Genomic DNA, 16,488 nt, shown 5'->3' with positions numbered 1-16,488 from the left:
TATTCCTATCTCTAGAGAATGTGATAAGCTATAATGCTGTGCCGGGTTACAGTGTCAATATTAATTTGTGTCTGTGTTGTACACATTAATAACAGCAGACAAGCAACACGATGTCTGCAAAATAGCTCTAAAAGCCTAAATAATGGCTATTTGTAAGCAATACAGGCACAGAGTGCTATGTAATGACAGACAGGACTTTCTCTTGTCTGTGATTGTGTGGTGTGAGTGTGATCAATTACATGCAAGAAAGTTCTTCTGAAATCTCAGGTGAGTTAGGTGGGATCTTACCTTAGAGTCAGCATTACAATGTGTGTCAGAAATACTGTGAAATTCTAATGACATGCTGTGACACTTGCTATTCGTTAGTCCTTTCAATCAATTTTACTAATCAATAGTGTATTTGATTTGGAACAAAATTGATCTTTGTGGCTGTGCACAAAGAGGTGCAAAAAAGACAATTTTCATGCATAAAAAGTCAGAGTACTTTATAGGTACTCTGTTGGTAGAGCTTGTGAGAATGCAACATGGGTAAATCTATGTCAGTACACAACTGACTTGTAAGGAAGATGTATCACTGATGACAGCTGATGGTAGCTAGATTATTGTAATATTTGTCTCTTTTGATAAAACAGATTAATGCCAAGATATCCAAGCCTTCCCAGTTTGCAGGAACCGTACATAATTTTCACTTGGGCCAAAGAAAATGGAAATTTGGGCTACACAAGCTAGCTGCAAAGTTGAAGGCATGATACCTGCTTAGTCATGCGAAGGTTCCTGTGTCCCTCTGAAACAGAGATAAAGAGTCCCAGGCAGTTATACTAAGCACATGGTCATGACCAGAGGTAGGTAGATTACTTTTAAATAATTAAACAAAGTACATTGCAGCCAGTTACATTACATTTAGATAAAACAAAAAGGAGCCGTATGCTACTCTGTGTAAAAGGGCGGGACACAGCCACTCCTTTGTAAACCAGCCAGGGGTATCGCCACCCAAGATGATGCTAATGGAAGAGGCTACCACATCCCTAACTCTTCACTTTGAAGTAAATCCACATCTGAAGGTTCATGCTTGTTACTGGTAATCACACTGGCGAGCTGCTTCAAGAATGCAGCTGGGCTGGTGCTTTACTTTCATCTGAAATACTGGTGGGTTTAGGTAGAAAGCAAATTTTTATGATGTGATGATGCCGATAGAGCAATTATAATTCAAGTCAGCTCTTTATTTCAGTGAGTTGGTGTTTTCAAACCCAGTGAGTGCAGGAGAACTCAAGTATGTAGCTGACTGATCACAGCTTTACTTTTTTCCCCAGTGAGTTTTAACAAGAAAATGCAAAGGGACATTTTGATCTTTTACTTGATCTGATGATACTCAATCCCTCTGGTGAAGTCCAAAGAGACTTTTGAATAAGAGCCATGTAATGTGCTTTGCCTTTTGGTGCCTGTGATCTTGTCTAAGACTGTTTATGGTCTTTGCGTGAGAGTTGCATTATGTGTGAAAGTGTCAACAGCAGAAGCATTTCCACCCTTTTGTGACTGCTTCTGTACAAATAGATGCAGTCATTATATAAGGGGTGTTTTCAAAAGCGACCAAGCCTATTTCTGTTCCTATTTAAGCCAACAGGAGTTTCAGTTAGAGTAAGGCCTGCGCTACCTTATTATAGCTGTTCATCCTACTGCTGAAATCCTGAGGCTGCTGCAGTCTATGAAATATGCTGCACCTGCTGACTTTGGCCTTTGGATGTATCTGCCGAGCTAATACAGGGAGTACGTAACTTTGCAGCATTACCAGTGTCTGTTCTTCAACAGATTTTTTTTTTTCCCCCACTTCTCTAGTTTTAAATTTCAAGGCTGTCAGCGAGTGGGAATGGCTATCCCAAGCAAGGGCACTCTACCTGAGCTTGCTCTTCAGTGCTGCAACCTCACGGCCCAGGGTTTCGTTACTCTCTGTAGCTTCATCCAGCTCTCTCTGCAGCTTCCTGCGATTTGCGTTGATACGCTGAGACTCTTCCTCAGCTTCCTCCAGCTGCCTTTTCAATTGCTTGAGTCGTGTGTTGCCCTTCTCAGCCTAAAGGGAAATTTTAGAGTAATACTTTAATTCAAGACAGAGCAAATAGTTTTACATTCCTCATTTTAATTTCATACTTCTCTTTAGAGTTTTACTTGAAACATGGCCCAAATCAAAAGTAGAAGCTTAAAACGTAAAAAACATAAGACCTTTGCTTTGTAGAAGTTCATTTTGCTGATAGATTATTCAGACATTTCCGTGTTTCTTTTGCTGTACAGTCCTACCTCTGCTTTTCTGGCTCGCAGGTTGGTGTGCATTAAGGAGAGCTAAAATTTTAAACCAAAATGTGTTGTTCATCTCCACACATACACCAATAAGGATGTTGTGGAGAGTCCTATCTGTTGCTGCAGTCAGACTGCTGCAGCTTGCTGACACACAAGGACACGAGTGCTTTGGCACTTGATCCAGCATGGAAGAACTGTTCTGCCTTTTCTAAAAGAAAGGGCTGTACAGCTCTCCCAACACAGAATCCAAGCAGAGTCTGCTTTCTAGAGGGATGTTTCTTAGAGGCAGAACACAGAATTTCCCTTTCTTAGGGTGAAACCTGAAAATCCCTGTGCCCCAGCCTAAGCCGCTGGTGACACAGTCTGATACCTGATCTTTGTACTGCTCCGCTTGCTTTCTCTCGTCCTCCACCTGCAGCAATGCATCCTTCAGCTTCTTGTCCTTCTGGCGCAACGCCTTGGCTGCAGCCTGCTTCTCTCTGCAAATGACAATACAATGTTGGCGATGTGGAAGGTCTTAGACTTCACCTGCCTCAGGCATGTTGCTCGTGAAGCTGGTGCTAAGGACCGGTTAAAGGCCTTACTGAATTGAACAGATGAATTCTAAGCAAAACATAAAGGTCATGTTCTTCTGATCAAAACGAAACTGTGCTAGAGGTGCTCCAGGAGAACTGTTCTAAACCACAAAGTGATTTCCTCAAGAAATAATCCTACAAATGGTGTGATGTGTTATGGTAGTTGACCTGGCAGTTACTCTAAAATGTAGGGGAGCAGATCCTTGCCTTGGACACCAGTAGAACTTTTCAGCAATAAAATGGCTCTTAATCAGAACTTGTAACAATTCCAGTTACTGGCCATATTTCTAAGAATAATGTTAAGTAAGGGGGAAACTTTACCAAGCCTTAATGGCACTGGGAGCCTGATGACACAGATCCTGTGTGCCTTTGTTTACTTCCCCTCTCATTAATGGGAACAATAACTGGGCAGCTGTGCTCTCTGGGAGACCAGTACCTGGCTTCCTGTTCCAATTGCTCTTCGAGAGAAGCAATTTTGGCCTCCAGAGCAGCAATTGTAGCTTTGAATTTGGACTTCACAGCTCCCTCCATTTCCTGCAGCTTACTCTTCAGCTCTTTGTTCTGCCTCTCCAGTTGCTGCCGAGCATTTTCATTCTTCTGTGCAGTTGAGCGCTCTGTTGCCAGCTCATTGTTTAGCTGCTCTGCCTGTGGGGATGAGAGTGGGTGCTGTCAGAAGGGTTGCATGCTTTCAGAGAAATGATGGGTGACAATTCTCCAAATGTTTATTCAGAACCACAAATAGCTTTTGCTGGAACGCAAACAGAAAGTCAGACATGCTGAAATGAGCTCTACCTGCTGTACCGCTTTCCTCATGCGATCACCCATTGCCTCTATGTTGCTTTGCTCCTCTTCTAGCTCTTCCTCCAGCTGGGCAATTCTTGCTTCCAGGCGCCGTTTCTCATCCTGAAGGCTTGTCCTGTAAGTTTAAATTTAATAAATGTGTAGTTATGGCTCTGAGCAGTTGAATGTGTCTGAAACTGTTACGGACTGTCAATAATTCACAAAGAGAAAAGAACTAGATATTTCAGGGAAACTGGATGTATGTGTGCTGCTTGTTGTCAAGACCAGATGGCTGTTGGGAGAGGTAGTAACTTCTCTAGGCAGCCATGCAGTGTTCAGCAGCATGTCTACAGCCTTGTGAGTAACCCAGCCTGTTCCTACCTTCCAGAAGTAGCACTTGCAAGTTCCTCTGCCATCTCTTCTTTCTCCAGATCTGCCTGTTTGCGAGCTCTCTCTGCAGCAGCCAAATCCTAGGAGAGAAGGAAAAAGCAGCACAGTAAAGAAATGAGCAAGTAAACATTCAGACAGACAGAGCAGGATACACAGGACTGCAGACTTTCTAAAACTGGTGTAAGATGGTTTGTCTTGTTAAGGGAATAAATTCTTGTCATATTGCAAATCCTAGGGAAGTACAATGAAATACACTTTATCCAGCCTTTCATCTGGTTTCTATTTTATTGGGTTTAGTCACAAGATTGTAGTTTAATAAAGTAGGAATAATAGTACTAACAAGATTTCAGGAATTTTTAGCTATTGAAAACAATTTGTGTCGGATCATACAGTTCATTTCCCTTTAAGACTGATGAACTCTGCCTTCTTTCAAGGTGATTTTTTTTTCAGCTGAATCTGGCTACACTCAGATGTAGATCCAGTAACTTCAGTGGAGTGCATGGAGCACATGGAACTTGTAGCAAGCGTTGCTTATAGCTTTGCCTCCCCAATAGCTATTATATCATTTCATTGCAGTTCTGTTTTGCTACTGGAAGTTAGAGCAGTATGAAGGAGACTACTCATAAGTTTCTCACTCTACCTCTTGAAGCTGGATGAGTTCTGCTTCCAGGCCCTTCGCTTTCTTCTCATTTTCTCTGGCTGTAGCAAATATTTCTTCTCTGGCAGCCCGTGCATCATCCAGCTCTCGTTGATAGTCCTTCATCTGAGCCTTGTTGAAAAGAAAAACGAGATTTATTTTTGTCTGGCTTTATTACAATTTCAGTAGAAAGAACATTTACATAATCATAATGCCTGCTTAAATTAAATTTTCTGGAGAGACTAACTAGCACATGTTGGAAAGGCCTGAAACACTGTTCCAAGAGGAGCGATGCTTCCACTTGCGCACTGTAGCTTTTGAAATGGCTGTTGTCCATATTTCCTCTGAGTATTTGAGTACATCTGCAGCCTTAGTATTTGATACAGCTCTTTTTGTTCTTCAGCTGTCAGCATATGACAGAACAGTTGATATGGAGACTTGCAGTATGAACAGGAAAATGCTAATTTAGAGAGAACATGATTTATGAACAGTCCTTCATGCTTCTGAGTCAAGTGCTGGAAGCAGGATTGAAGCCCTGTAACTGATTTTATCCTGTAGCCCTTCCTCTACATGGCAATCTCTTTTCCTTCATGTGGATAAGTCACTAACAGATGAGCATTGCCGAGAGAATTTCGAAAGCTGTCTGCAAGGATTAAATTTAAGATTGTCATCATTTGCCATGGGAAGTTTTTCTATTGTCGTTCAAACTGAGCGTTACGGTACAGATACTTGAATCTGGGAGTCTAGTTACAACTCCCCTCTAATCAATCATCTGTAATAGGCATCAAGTTCACAAATGTCACCTAACTTTCCTGTTGTGGCTGTACAGGACACAGCAGTGGGGAAAGCTGTGTTTGTGGGATTACGTACCTGTAATTTGCGGAGTTGTTTGATGGCTTCTTCCCGAGCTTTGTTAGCAGAATCAGCTTGGCTTTCTAGATCTTTAACATCAATCTCCAGCTTCTTTTTGGCTGCAGCTGCCAGGGCACGTTGCTTCCGCTCATCTTCCAGTTCCGTTTCATATTCATGGAGCTGTTCATTAAAGACGACAAGTTTAGGAAAGTCCTTGAGCACTCTTAATCACTGGGTGTATATCTGAATAACGTATACAGCTCCCTATATCTCTGTTGATTGTGGTTTCCCTGTAAGTTAAAATAGATTTCTGTTTTGTCCAAAAATGAAGGATTCTTGAAAGCAGTCAGCATTTTGGGTCTGCATTCATGGTCCTTGCTGTCACAACACGTCTATACAAATAGGCTGTGTCTGTCTGTCTTCATTTCCAGTGCTTTTGGATCCATTCAGCATACCTTGGGAAGGCAGATATTAGAACCTGTCTTTTTTCACTTGTGCTGAGAATATAGGGAAGAAATAATTCATATGTTTTATACTATATTAGTTGTAGTGTTATATTGCCATATCTGTTGGCAATTGCACACTTGCTACTGAAACAGAAAAAGAAAATAGTTATGCAGTTTTGTGCCCTTTCCAGTACAGTAACCTCCTTTTTTTTTTTATTCATCAAGCACAAGGCAATATAATGTTTTCTTCTCATTATAGTAAGGTGAGGCTGGGGATTCTCACCTGGCTTGGTTAGGTATTTACAAAGGCAATAATAGGGAATGGTACCTGTTTAAGGAGTTGTCGTCTTTTCTCCTCGTTCTGTTCATCTCTGGCTTGTAGATCTCTTTCAAACTGGCCTTTCAGGGCCTGCATATTAACCTCCAGCCTGAGTTTGGCATCTTCAGCAGCTTGTAGCTCATCCTCTAGCTCTTCTAACTGTGTCTTCATCTCTTCTACTTGCTGCTCAAGGGTCCGTTTAGATTTCTCCAGTTCGTGGACCTTTCAGGCAATGAGAATTTAATAGACTTGTTATAAGAAATGAAAGTAGTTCCGGTTGAACAGAGTCTACCTGCAGTATAGGCCACATTTGAAAATACCAGCTGTGGACGGTGAATTAAGTAACGTGTACTGAAAATGGTAAATTAGCAATCTTATACACTTGCAGATCTGTCTTAAAATAACCTCAGATTCTCTTTGCCCCAAACTTTCATTTTTAATCTACTCACGTATCATAATTGGTTTTATTTAATATTAGAAGTGATATCATCGCATCACTGTAATAAGAGATTGACGATGCATCAGTGGAAATTTGCTGCAGCTATCCAAGTAAATGTTAGGGTGGTGGCAAAGTCAAATATAACTAATAAAATCATATTTGTGGAGTTTACAACTTCAAAGCTGCTTAATAAACTAACTAAATAAGCAAATTATTTAGAATGTCTTTAATCTTAGAATAAGTAAGAACCTTCATGCTTGAAGTCATGTTAAAAATAAAGATGGGTTACAGTTTTTTTTGCCAAATCTTTTGGAAGTTTGGGCACAAATGGAATAAACTTTGAGTTCTGTATGAAATATCTGATCTTACTGAATGGATTTGTGTGCTGCAGAGAATTTCCCACACTGAAAACAATGTCCTGTTTGTTAGCTGCTCTTTTAAGTTATTGTTGTGGAAATTGTTCTAAGCCTAAAACTTACATTCTTGCCAACATCATCTTTGGAGCTAACAAGATCTTCCATTTCAGCTTTCAACATTTTGTTCGTTCTCTCCAGTTCTTCTTTGGCTTCCAAAGCCTCTTCAAGTGCTCGGGCCAATGACAAAGCCTTTGTTTCTTTTTCTCTAGCTTCAGCTTCTGCTCTGTCCCTTTCATCTGCATATTTTGAAGAGATGTTTTTCTCTTCAGCTAGCATCTGTAAAAAGGTAGAGTTAATAGAGGAATGAATTAGTACTAGTGTTTATCTATTGCAACTGTCTTGTCAGTTGTAATGACAGAGAAAAATACCTGCTTTTTGAGAAAGGTGTATAAATACGAAATTAACCAGGGTATGTGTAGTTTTAATTTATTTTTTGTCCCTGCTTTATCTTTCAGTAAACCAGTGGAGTCTCTATGAGTTCCAGAGAAGCCGAGTGATAACATAGCAAGGGAGAATCTGAAATCCATACCTGATCAAACTTCTTCTGTTTCTTCTCCAGGTTAGAGACCAGCTGACGCTGGTTGTCTAAGTCTACCACCAGGTCATCCAGCTCCTGCTGGAGTCTGTTCTTGGTTTTTTCCAGTTTGTCGTAAGAAGCAGCCTTTTCCTCAAACTGTTGTGTGAGACTTTCAATTTCTTTCTGAAGTTTCTTTTTGCCTTCTTCCATAATTTCTATTGTGCTGGAATATTCCTGTAGCTTCTTCTTAGAGTCAGAGAGCTGAAATTTGAATTCAGAGGACAAGTCTTTATAGTGGTGTCAACAAAGCTTGGCAGAGAAATGGCTGGGGGGTGACAAAGACCCACAAATCTTATCTAATTTGATCCATGTGAAGCTAGTGACTAGTTACCCATTACCCAGTCTTTATAAAATGAAGCAGACCACAGACCTAGTGTGCACATACAGGTCTAGTGTGCAAGACTATCTTGGGAGTTAACTGGCATTTGTATGTGTCCTAGAGATCACTGTGTAAGGAAGAGGGAGACTGCTGGCTCCATTGTGGAGCTTCACCGATGCCATCTGGGCTAACAGCACTGGTTCCCTGAAGGACCATGTGCTGTGCCAGGATAGTTCTAAAAACCTGAAACCTCTGAAATTTCTGAAAAAACTCTCAGTGATGGAGCTAGAGATTTAGCTATGGCTCTGATACCTGTATTGTCAGTGTTGAAATATGTCTCTCCAGATTCTGTTTTGCTTCTACTTCTTCATCCAGCTGCTCTTGCAAGCTGTTTCTCTCATCCTCCAACTGACGAAGCTTGGTAGACACATTCAGCTTCTGCCGCGTTTCTTCCTGAAGCAGCTCCTACAGTCACCGCATCAATTGACAGTACAGTCATTAGTTTAGGTGTTTTTATAGTACATTGTATAAATATTGTAGGTGAGCTGTTACTGGATGCAGGTTTACCTGTGTATCTTGTAGCTGAGATCCTAAGGTTGCAACATCTTTGGTCAGTTTGATTGTCTTGCTCTCTGCTTCATTGAGCAAACCAGTAACATTTTCAACCTCAACCTAAGAGGACACCACAGTGAATAAACTCCGTTATTGTGCACAACTTAAAAATCTTCCTCCAAACTTGAGTTTGCTCTAGGTTGAACAGGATCTGAATCTGCTTCTGGGTCGCCTCAAGCACCAACAACATTTCTATCTTAACTGGAATTCAAAATTTTGCCATAATTTTTCAGGACAATATGTGGGATTTAAGTCCTGGAACTAAATCCTGTCAACATTGCCTACCACTCAAAAATGAATGAACAGAAAGAAAGCGTAAAACATGCAGCACAGTCATCGAATCAGTGGTGGCACTACAGACTGCAGCCTGCACAGATTAAAGCTCTCATTTCAATGTGACAGAGTGGTTGGAATTGTTTAATTGTGTGATAATTGTTGTAGGAGTTCAAGGCAGGAACCCTACAGATCAGCCAAAATGGTCAATTTTTTGTTAAGTGGTCAGGGCCAGGGTTCCTCCAGCTGTACCCTCACGGAACAGTATAAACTGGTCTTCTCAAGCCCAGGATGTTGCAGCAAAAGGTCAAACTCCTTCCTACCTGTAACTTATGGACTCTTTCATTAAGTTCTGTCCGAACACGCTCTCCATCAGTGTATTTCGACTGTAACTCTTGCAGCTGTACTTCCAGCTTCTTCTTCTTGTGTTCCACATCTTGTTTGGCCTGATTCAGGCTCCTGACTTCATTAGCCAAATCAGCATTCTCTTTCTCCAGTGTCTGTTTGGTCTTATCCAAGTTTGCTTTAGCCTGTACAAGCATGAAGTGAAAAAAGGTGATTTATAAAAGGAAGGCACGATACCTAGTGGATAGCTTTCAATAAGATGGATTTCTGTTTACCCGTTTAAATTGCTCCAGTTGCTCTGTTAGCTCTTCCACAGCTTGAGTGTGCTTTTGCCTCATCTCCTGGACCTGGGCTTCATGAGTTCGAGTCTCCTCCTCCAGAGCTCTTTTCAGCACTGTGACCTCCTGTTCACGCTTTGCTCTGGAAGGTAATATGTGTAAACGGAGGAGCAGCAGATTACCATTTTCCAGTCACTGGAAAAATAGCACTACAGCACAGATACTAGACAGTACTGTCCTGAGCTTGAGGACATTCACTTTTGGCCCACGTGCTACATCTCCGTACCTGAGCTCTTGCTGCGTGGCTGTGGTATCCAAAGTATCCTCAAGCTCTGTCTTAAGAGCTTCCAGCTCTTCACCTAAGTCTCTCTTCTGTTTTTCTGCTTTGTTTCTTGCAGCTCTCTCTGACTCCAAGTCTTCCTGGAGGTCAGAGATGTGAGCTTCCAATTCACGGATCTTCTTGAGGGCATTGTTCTTCTGACTAGTTTCATCTTCAAGCCTGCAAAGAGAGTGCTTCATTTAATATTTTTATGATATATGTGTTTATGTGTGAATATTTATAAAAATAACCATTTCACTTTGAGGAAATCAGTGTAGAGATTAAAGATTTATAGCTTCTGTGCAAGAAAGTACCAAAGAAAGCGGGGGGGACTGACACACAAAGGGTCTGGCAGCTGTACTTTATCAGGACACAATGCCTGGAGATGCTGATAAGCTGATTCAGCAGAAGTTTTGGTTGATTGCTGTTCCTCTTAAATTTATACAGAAAATCCTCTGAGGTCTGAAATGGATCAAGGTCAGACTCTTAAGTAATTTCTGCCTTTTGCCTATGAAGTATCTCTTGACAGCACTGCCAATGCCATTGGGAAAAGGAGTTTTCATTGATACCTGGAGGTAAGATTATGTGTCTATGGGCAAATAATACTATAATTATTTTTCACAAAAGGAAATTTGGAAAATGGGGAAAGCATGCAGGGAGGATGTAACTGAGACGAGGTTTGTGGCTGCATCCTCTCAGTGTCTGGGAAAGCGAGAGACATGTTCCAGCCTGGATTTTCAGCCTGTACGCAGATTCAGATTCAGACCTGGCTAGAGCGGCTTGCAGCTCTTCCTCCTTCTTGGCTAGTTGCGCCTTCAACTCGGCAATTTGTGCCTGGAGCTCTGCGATTTGCTCATGTAGATCACTCGACTCCCCTTCCAGCTTCCTTTTAATTTTATCCAGTTCTTGTCTGCTCTTTTCTTCTTTCTTCAGTCGCACTGAAAAGTAAGGATTTTGGTCATGGGAGTGTGTTAGTGCAAGGAGTCCTTAATCTGGTCTTCAACTGAGGCAAAAAATAGTTCAGGCTTCCTGTGAGGCCGTATGTTCAACTGCACGCCGCTGTATTTCTGAAGGAAAGGTAGCTATGCTTTATGCACCCTGGAGTTTTGGCGATACTCACACACAAAAGGGATTCAGAATAAGACATTTAGAAAACACCCCTCTTCAGATTCTATTTATGGATTTTTTTTGTTGTGTGTCAAAGTAAAAACGCTGATATAAAACACTTTAGTTCATGTTACCTTCGAGTTCTGAAATCATAGATTCATGTTTGTTTTTCAGCTTTGTGAGATTTTTGGCTTTTTCTTCTTCTTCCGCAAGGTTTGTTGTTAGATCACTTACTCTTTCCTCAAGGAGTTTTCTTTCCTTAAGAAAAATAAAATACTTCTGTTAACAAAAGCGTCTGTCATTAGTGATTGTAAAACAACTCTTTGGCAACTGAGAGGGTCCAAGATGCTGTCTGTTTCTGCTATATTTCTTGAAATTGTAGTGATACATTTCAGAATGTCAGTTGCAGAGCTGTGGTGTCTACGACTTCCACATCCTCTAAGCAGCTGGTGTTAGAATCTTGTGCTCACTCTAAGGGCTGCTAAGTACAGGACCCAGTTCAGAGGAGCATCCCCTTTCAAAAAGTACTGGAGTACACGCTTACTTCCAGTTTTAATCATGAAGTTTGGTTGAAATTAGTTGAAAACCAAGAGAATTGTTGGACCAGGAAGACGTATCTTCCACTGATTTGTGCTTGACTGCTGCACGTGTTGTGCTTGAAAGTATTGTTACCACAACAGACCTCAAACCCAGTAGTTTTACACAGTTTTGAATTACTTAAATGAGCAGGGAAAAATTACCAGAAACTTGTTCGATAGAAGCTGGACTGATGGTCTGGTGAAGCTGTACACCCATGAGACTAAGAGTCGGGAGATTTTTGTTGTTCTAGTGGAAGTGAAGGTTTTCTCTCAGCTTGAGCTATCTTCACAAAGTAAGAAAACGGACCCACAATGCTTACCTTGTTCAGCTTGTTGTTCTGATCTTCTAGGATGAGAATATCATCTTCCATTTTCTTTATCTTGCCATCTGCCGTTACTTTTTCAAGTTGCAGTTTCTGCCTTGCAGCTTCTTCTTCTTCCAGCTGTTCCTCAAGGTCCTTTGAGGGGAGAAAGAAACCCACAAAACATGAATTCTGGAAATAAAATACTGCTATATTATAGAAATGCTTAATGTTTGTCACTGTATGTGGGGTATACAAAGTTGCAGACTTTGTTTTTATTAGGAATTAGACAGTCTGTAATGCTCAATGATTTAGAAGGAAAAATTTGTAAATACTCCTTTCTCTAAAATTTTTAAAATTGGGTGGGAAAGAGAACTCTGGAGGAAAGAGCATCCATTGGTTGTTCTTACTTCGGTGGCACTGATGCATGTTGTACAGAGGGCTGTGTAGCAAGTGCTCTCATAGGATCTGAGGTTTGCCAGTCTCCATGTTTTTCTCTGTGAGATACAAGTTATTGTCTGTATTTGTCATTTAAGTCTCCTTACCAGCATTTGTTGTTGCATCTTTTTCTTTTCTGCTTGCAACTGCTGGCTCCGCTCCTCCTCTTCCTCAATTCTGGCTTCCATCTCATGCAGAATCTCTTCCAGCTCTTGTTTCTTAGCAGCTAAACGGACTCTCATCTCTTCAGCTTCAGCATACAGTTCAGTTTCTGCCTGAAGCTGTTCCTGAAGGAGGTTCTTCTCTTCACAAAGCTACACAAATAAAATGGATAGGAAGTTAATTGAAGAGCGACTTGCCTGACAGCCTCTTTTTCCCAGGTAGTCCCAGTGCACAGGCAGGCAGCTCTACCACGGCTTCCTGTATGGAACAGTTGGGCTGCTGCTGAAGTGACTGGGAGTTTGTCTGCGCTGAACTGTTGTTCTGGACCATTGCTGTGAATACAGTTGTGAGTACGAAGGAAAAAGGTGTAGCAGCCTCTAGAAATGGTGAAAGAACTGCCAGTGTGTCCCAAGGCTGAGAGCTGTGCATCACCTGTGTGTGCTTCAGTTCCAGCTCCTTCAGTTCGCTCTCTGCTTTTTGCTGTCTTTCCTTAGTTTTTTGTAGCTCTTCGTCCTTGGCCTGCATTTCTTCCTCTTGACGGGTGACTTGCAGCAGTGGTTTCACCTGAAAAGAAAAAAAGTTTTTTAGAAGAAATGTTTCCTGTCAGCATATATGTTACTGAGCATGGTACTGAAAGGTGCCGGGAGCAGTTTTCTGAATCCAACCTGAAGGCCATTCTTGAGAAAAACCAGGCCTCTTCAGTAGGAATAGAGACTTAATTTGCTAGGGTGCCTTGCAGGAACGTGTTTAGTCTCCCAGTTAGGGAACTCTTGAGCTACCGAGTCCCCCATAGATACATCACTCTGCATGTTCATAAAATTCAGTTTAATTCTGTCTTATTGTTCACCCCTGTGAAATTATTTCACTTTTGGCAATTACGTCCCCAAATATGCAAAATCTTTTATGCATCCCCGCTTAACTAGTTTTTTTTTCTTCTCAAGCTAGAACTAACTTTCACGTTAATGTCACTGTATAACTATCCAGAGCAACGGTAACCCCAAACCTTGTGAAGTTAACGAAGCTCTTGCCCTCAGCTGCAGTGGGCTTTGGAACAAGGAATGCGCCCCACATGATATACCTCGGTATTTGTGCTTTGCTTTTCTTTTGGAAAGCTGAGGAGAGATTGACCGATAGGAGTCACTCACTTTAGTGAATAGTCGCCACCACTGCCAGTTCCTCAGCTTCAGGTAAGCAGCACAGTTTCTCTGGATCACCTTCATTGCAGTCAGCTGTTGCTGTCTCTTGGCAAAGGCTCTGTGATTAAAAACAAAGCGAATTGGTGCAGCTCAAGGATACAAGGTGTCTGCAAGATACACTCATTAAGTGAAGAAACTCTGGCACGGGAGTCTGCTGATTAGCTCTGTGGTTTGAGAAGTCTGGCACAAATTCTTTTGTCACTTAAACAGTGTCTTTGCTTTCTGGAGGAAAGTTGATAACCCTGGTTAGCTTTCTGGTATTTTATTTAGTCTTCTGGTTTGTGGCTGTTTGCACTTCATAGGTAGGCACAAACCACAAAGGATAAAGGTAGTTCTGGATTTGAACGTCTTTCCAGAATATATGGAGACTCAGAACTTTCACTGATCATCATTCTTGAAACCTATTATATTTATACTTCTTTGCCCAGCAGTTTGGAAGCCTTGGTAGTATGCAGTAAACAGGCATTATTGTTAATAGTTTTGTGATGTACGTTAACTGAGATCATCCTAGATGATCAGTGCTTCGTGCCCAAGCTCTGTAACAAAATATTTTGTTTTACAAATGCCAGTGGTGCTGCTACTTGTGATAGGACATAAAATTCCAGTCACAGGGTAGGATGCTTCTTCTCCCGCTTTGTGGTGGGTCATTGCCTCAGAGAGCTTACTGTACAGTGGCTCTAGGTAGCCTCGTGATGTAATTGCTTCCCTGTAATTACACTAAGAAGCATCTTTTAGGCAGGAATCGAGTCCTTCATTGGACACATGTTGAGTTCTAATGCAATACAAATAATAGATAATAATAAAATGTCTTAATATCCTCAGTTTGTTATACAGAGAACTAACAAAAGGCTGCTGTAGATACTCTGCCGCACATGACATTGTTTTTGTTGGTATATATTCTTACTTTCTTGCTAGGTAGCCTCGGCACTGAGCCTGGAAGGCGATAATAACGTCTGTGATCTTCAGGTCTCTCTCTTCTTCCAGGTGAGCCAAAACACCCGTTCTAAAGAAGATTTTACTCTGTCCAATTCTGTACAAGTTGGGATCGAGTTCTAATGCTTTGATCTGGAGGAAACCAGGGATATTTGTTAACTCCAGGGCTAAGGTTTAGGGTATTAAAAATTATTTCTTATTTCTGTTCACTCTCAGCAGCTTTTATGTAAGTATAGACCTGATTATGAATGGAATCAAAACCACTGTCCTTACCATCAGTATGCAAGCCTGCTTCCCATCCATGAATCCTTTAGGAATAGCATTTGCAGCAAGAATTTCATATCTGCCAAAAGACATTGACATTAGGAAGGTTGATTCCCATCAGATTATTTAGTGCAAACATGTATTACACTGCTATTAAACCCAGAGTTAGGACGGAGTGAGGGTTTCCTACCGCTGACGGAACTCCTGGAAGACAATCCTGTTGGGGAATCCCTGCCGGCAGATACGAATACCTTCCAAGACACCATTGCAGCGCAACTGCTCCAGCACTAAATGTGCATCAAGTTTGCCAGCCTGAAAAGGGAACAGAAAGCATTTTTAGCACAACAGAAATCTAGAAAAATTATACCAGCCACATGTCTGTGTTTGGCGACATCACTTGGCTCTGTGGTGTGCTGGTACAGTGAGCAGTTCAACACAGATAATGTGCCAGGAGTCTGAAAATTGAGCATTTGAAATTTACCCGTTTTTCGTGATTTGGAATGATACAGCGGACGAAGTTGGGATTGGTATTCCTCAGGGTGGTCATCAGTTTGGTCAGCTGCTCCTTGTAGAGCTGTCCAACAGTACGGAACATGCCTTTCTTGGTTTTTGAAGCACTAGGGAGTGAGCTTTCAGTCATCTTGGCCATCTGGTCCAGCCCAACTATACGATCCACTGAAATACAAAAGAAAGTACAAATGAAACTGCCTGTATGAACTGCACATTACACCTGTCACTGGCTTTGTTAAGCTGCAGCTTCCCAAAGAGGACCAATCAACTTTTGATTCAGTAGAAGCACACTGAAAAAAGTACTAGAAGAGCCTTCTGGGTAAATAGTCTTCTTCTGTCAAACATGAGAAATGAGGATCTTCAGCACAGTGACAGAACAGAGCAACTGAGTACACAGAATACATTTTATTTTCTGTTTGCCCTAAACAGGACAGTCCTTCTGCAAAGTATCCCATTGGCAGGTGGTGTCAGAACCAGGAACAACTGCGTTTCTTGACTCCCATCTGTTACCTAGTGGTTCTCAAAGTCTAGCCATTAATCTCCCTCAGTTATTTCGTAATTCAGAGCCCCGTGCTGGTGTTTGTGTGCACATTTATGCCCATGTATTAAATATTTATACTGTGTGTGTTAGAGATCCACATAAACTTTTTAAAACCAAAGCGGTTTGTATGCATACAGACATTCTTCTGATTGACGTTAACTGAGATTATATTTCAGTGGAGAGAACCGTGCAGGACTTCTGGAAGAGGAGATACAAGGTAAGCAAGTCATAAACTCCTGCAAAAAACTGTATTAAATGAGCTCTACGATACCATATGCAGCCACATTATGACAGTGTAATGAATAATTTTTTATTCTGTTGCTGAGTAATACTAAGTAAGAAAAATTTTTGATAATGCTTTGAAGTATCTAATGATGCTTTCCATAAATACATCTTTAGAACACATTATTCTTGTTTCTTAGTTCAGTCCCTTCTGTGCTTATCATTTTCACACTTGTGTCCTGCTAGCAAGGGATGGCTCTCAAAAGGTTCTATTGGACGTTTCTCCCTTGAACCACGTTACTGATTTAGAGTTGCAATGCATACCGTCTTTCCAAAGGTCTGCTACAAATTTGTCTGAAGACTGGTTCA

General features: G+C 41.3%; 1 protein-coding gene across 3 annotated transcripts in view; it reads right to left on the bottom strand.

The window, feature by feature from the left end:
- Positions 1-16,488, bottom strand: part of MYH11 (myosin, heavy chain 11, smooth muscle) — a 54,220-nt gene that overhangs the window by 2,889 nt on the left and 34,843 nt on the right. For all 3 annotated transcript variants that reach the window (XM_010141406.1, XM_010141407.1, XM_010141408.1), the window contains 26 exons: positions 16,444-16,488; positions 15,328-15,521; positions 15,037-15,158; positions 14,856-14,925; positions 14,554-14,714; positions 13,599-13,707; positions 12,886-13,017; positions 12,399-12,605; positions 11,872-12,009; positions 11,108-11,231; positions 10,633-10,804; positions 9,834-10,046; positions 9,545-9,689; positions 9,248-9,454; positions 8,607-8,711; positions 8,352-8,504; positions 7,673-7,921; positions 7,207-7,419; positions 6,298-6,510; positions 5,542-5,703; positions 4,675-4,803; positions 4,026-4,114; positions 3,657-3,780; positions 3,301-3,509; positions 2,660-2,768; positions 1,893-2,065 (listed from right to left, as the gene is read on the bottom strand). The exon at positions 16,444-16,488 is cut by the window's right edge and continues 13 nt beyond it. In XM_010141406.1, the coding sequence (XP_010139708.1) occupies positions 1,893-2,065; positions 2,660-2,768; positions 3,301-3,509; positions 3,657-3,780; positions 4,026-4,114; positions 4,675-4,803; positions 5,542-5,703; positions 6,298-6,510; positions 7,207-7,419; positions 7,673-7,921; positions 8,352-8,504; positions 8,607-8,711; positions 9,248-9,454; positions 9,545-9,689; positions 9,834-10,046; positions 10,633-10,804; positions 11,108-11,231; positions 11,872-12,009; positions 12,399-12,605; positions 12,886-13,017; positions 13,599-13,707; positions 14,554-14,714; positions 14,856-14,925; positions 15,037-15,158; positions 15,328-15,521; positions 16,444-16,488 (3,967 nt within the window). The remainder of the gene's footprint in view (positions 1-1,892; positions 2,066-2,659; positions 2,769-3,300; positions 3,510-3,656; positions 3,781-4,025; positions 4,115-4,674; positions 4,804-5,541; positions 5,704-6,297; positions 6,511-7,206; positions 7,420-7,672; positions 7,922-8,351; positions 8,505-8,606; positions 8,712-9,247; positions 9,455-9,544; positions 9,690-9,833; positions 10,047-10,632; positions 10,805-11,107; positions 11,232-11,871; positions 12,010-12,398; positions 12,606-12,885; positions 13,018-13,598; positions 13,708-14,553; positions 14,715-14,855; positions 14,926-15,036; positions 15,159-15,327; positions 15,522-16,443) is intronic.

Source organism: Buceros rhinoceros, unplaced genomic scaffold (genome assembly GCF_000710305.1).
Source record: "Buceros rhinoceros silvestris isolate BGI_N320 unplaced genomic scaffold, ASM71030v1 scaffold4418, whole genome shotgun sequence".
NCBI lineage: Eukaryota > Metazoa > Chordata > Aves > Bucerotiformes > Bucerotidae > Buceros > Buceros rhinoceros.
This window is presented reverse-complemented; position numbering and strand designations above follow the sequence as displayed.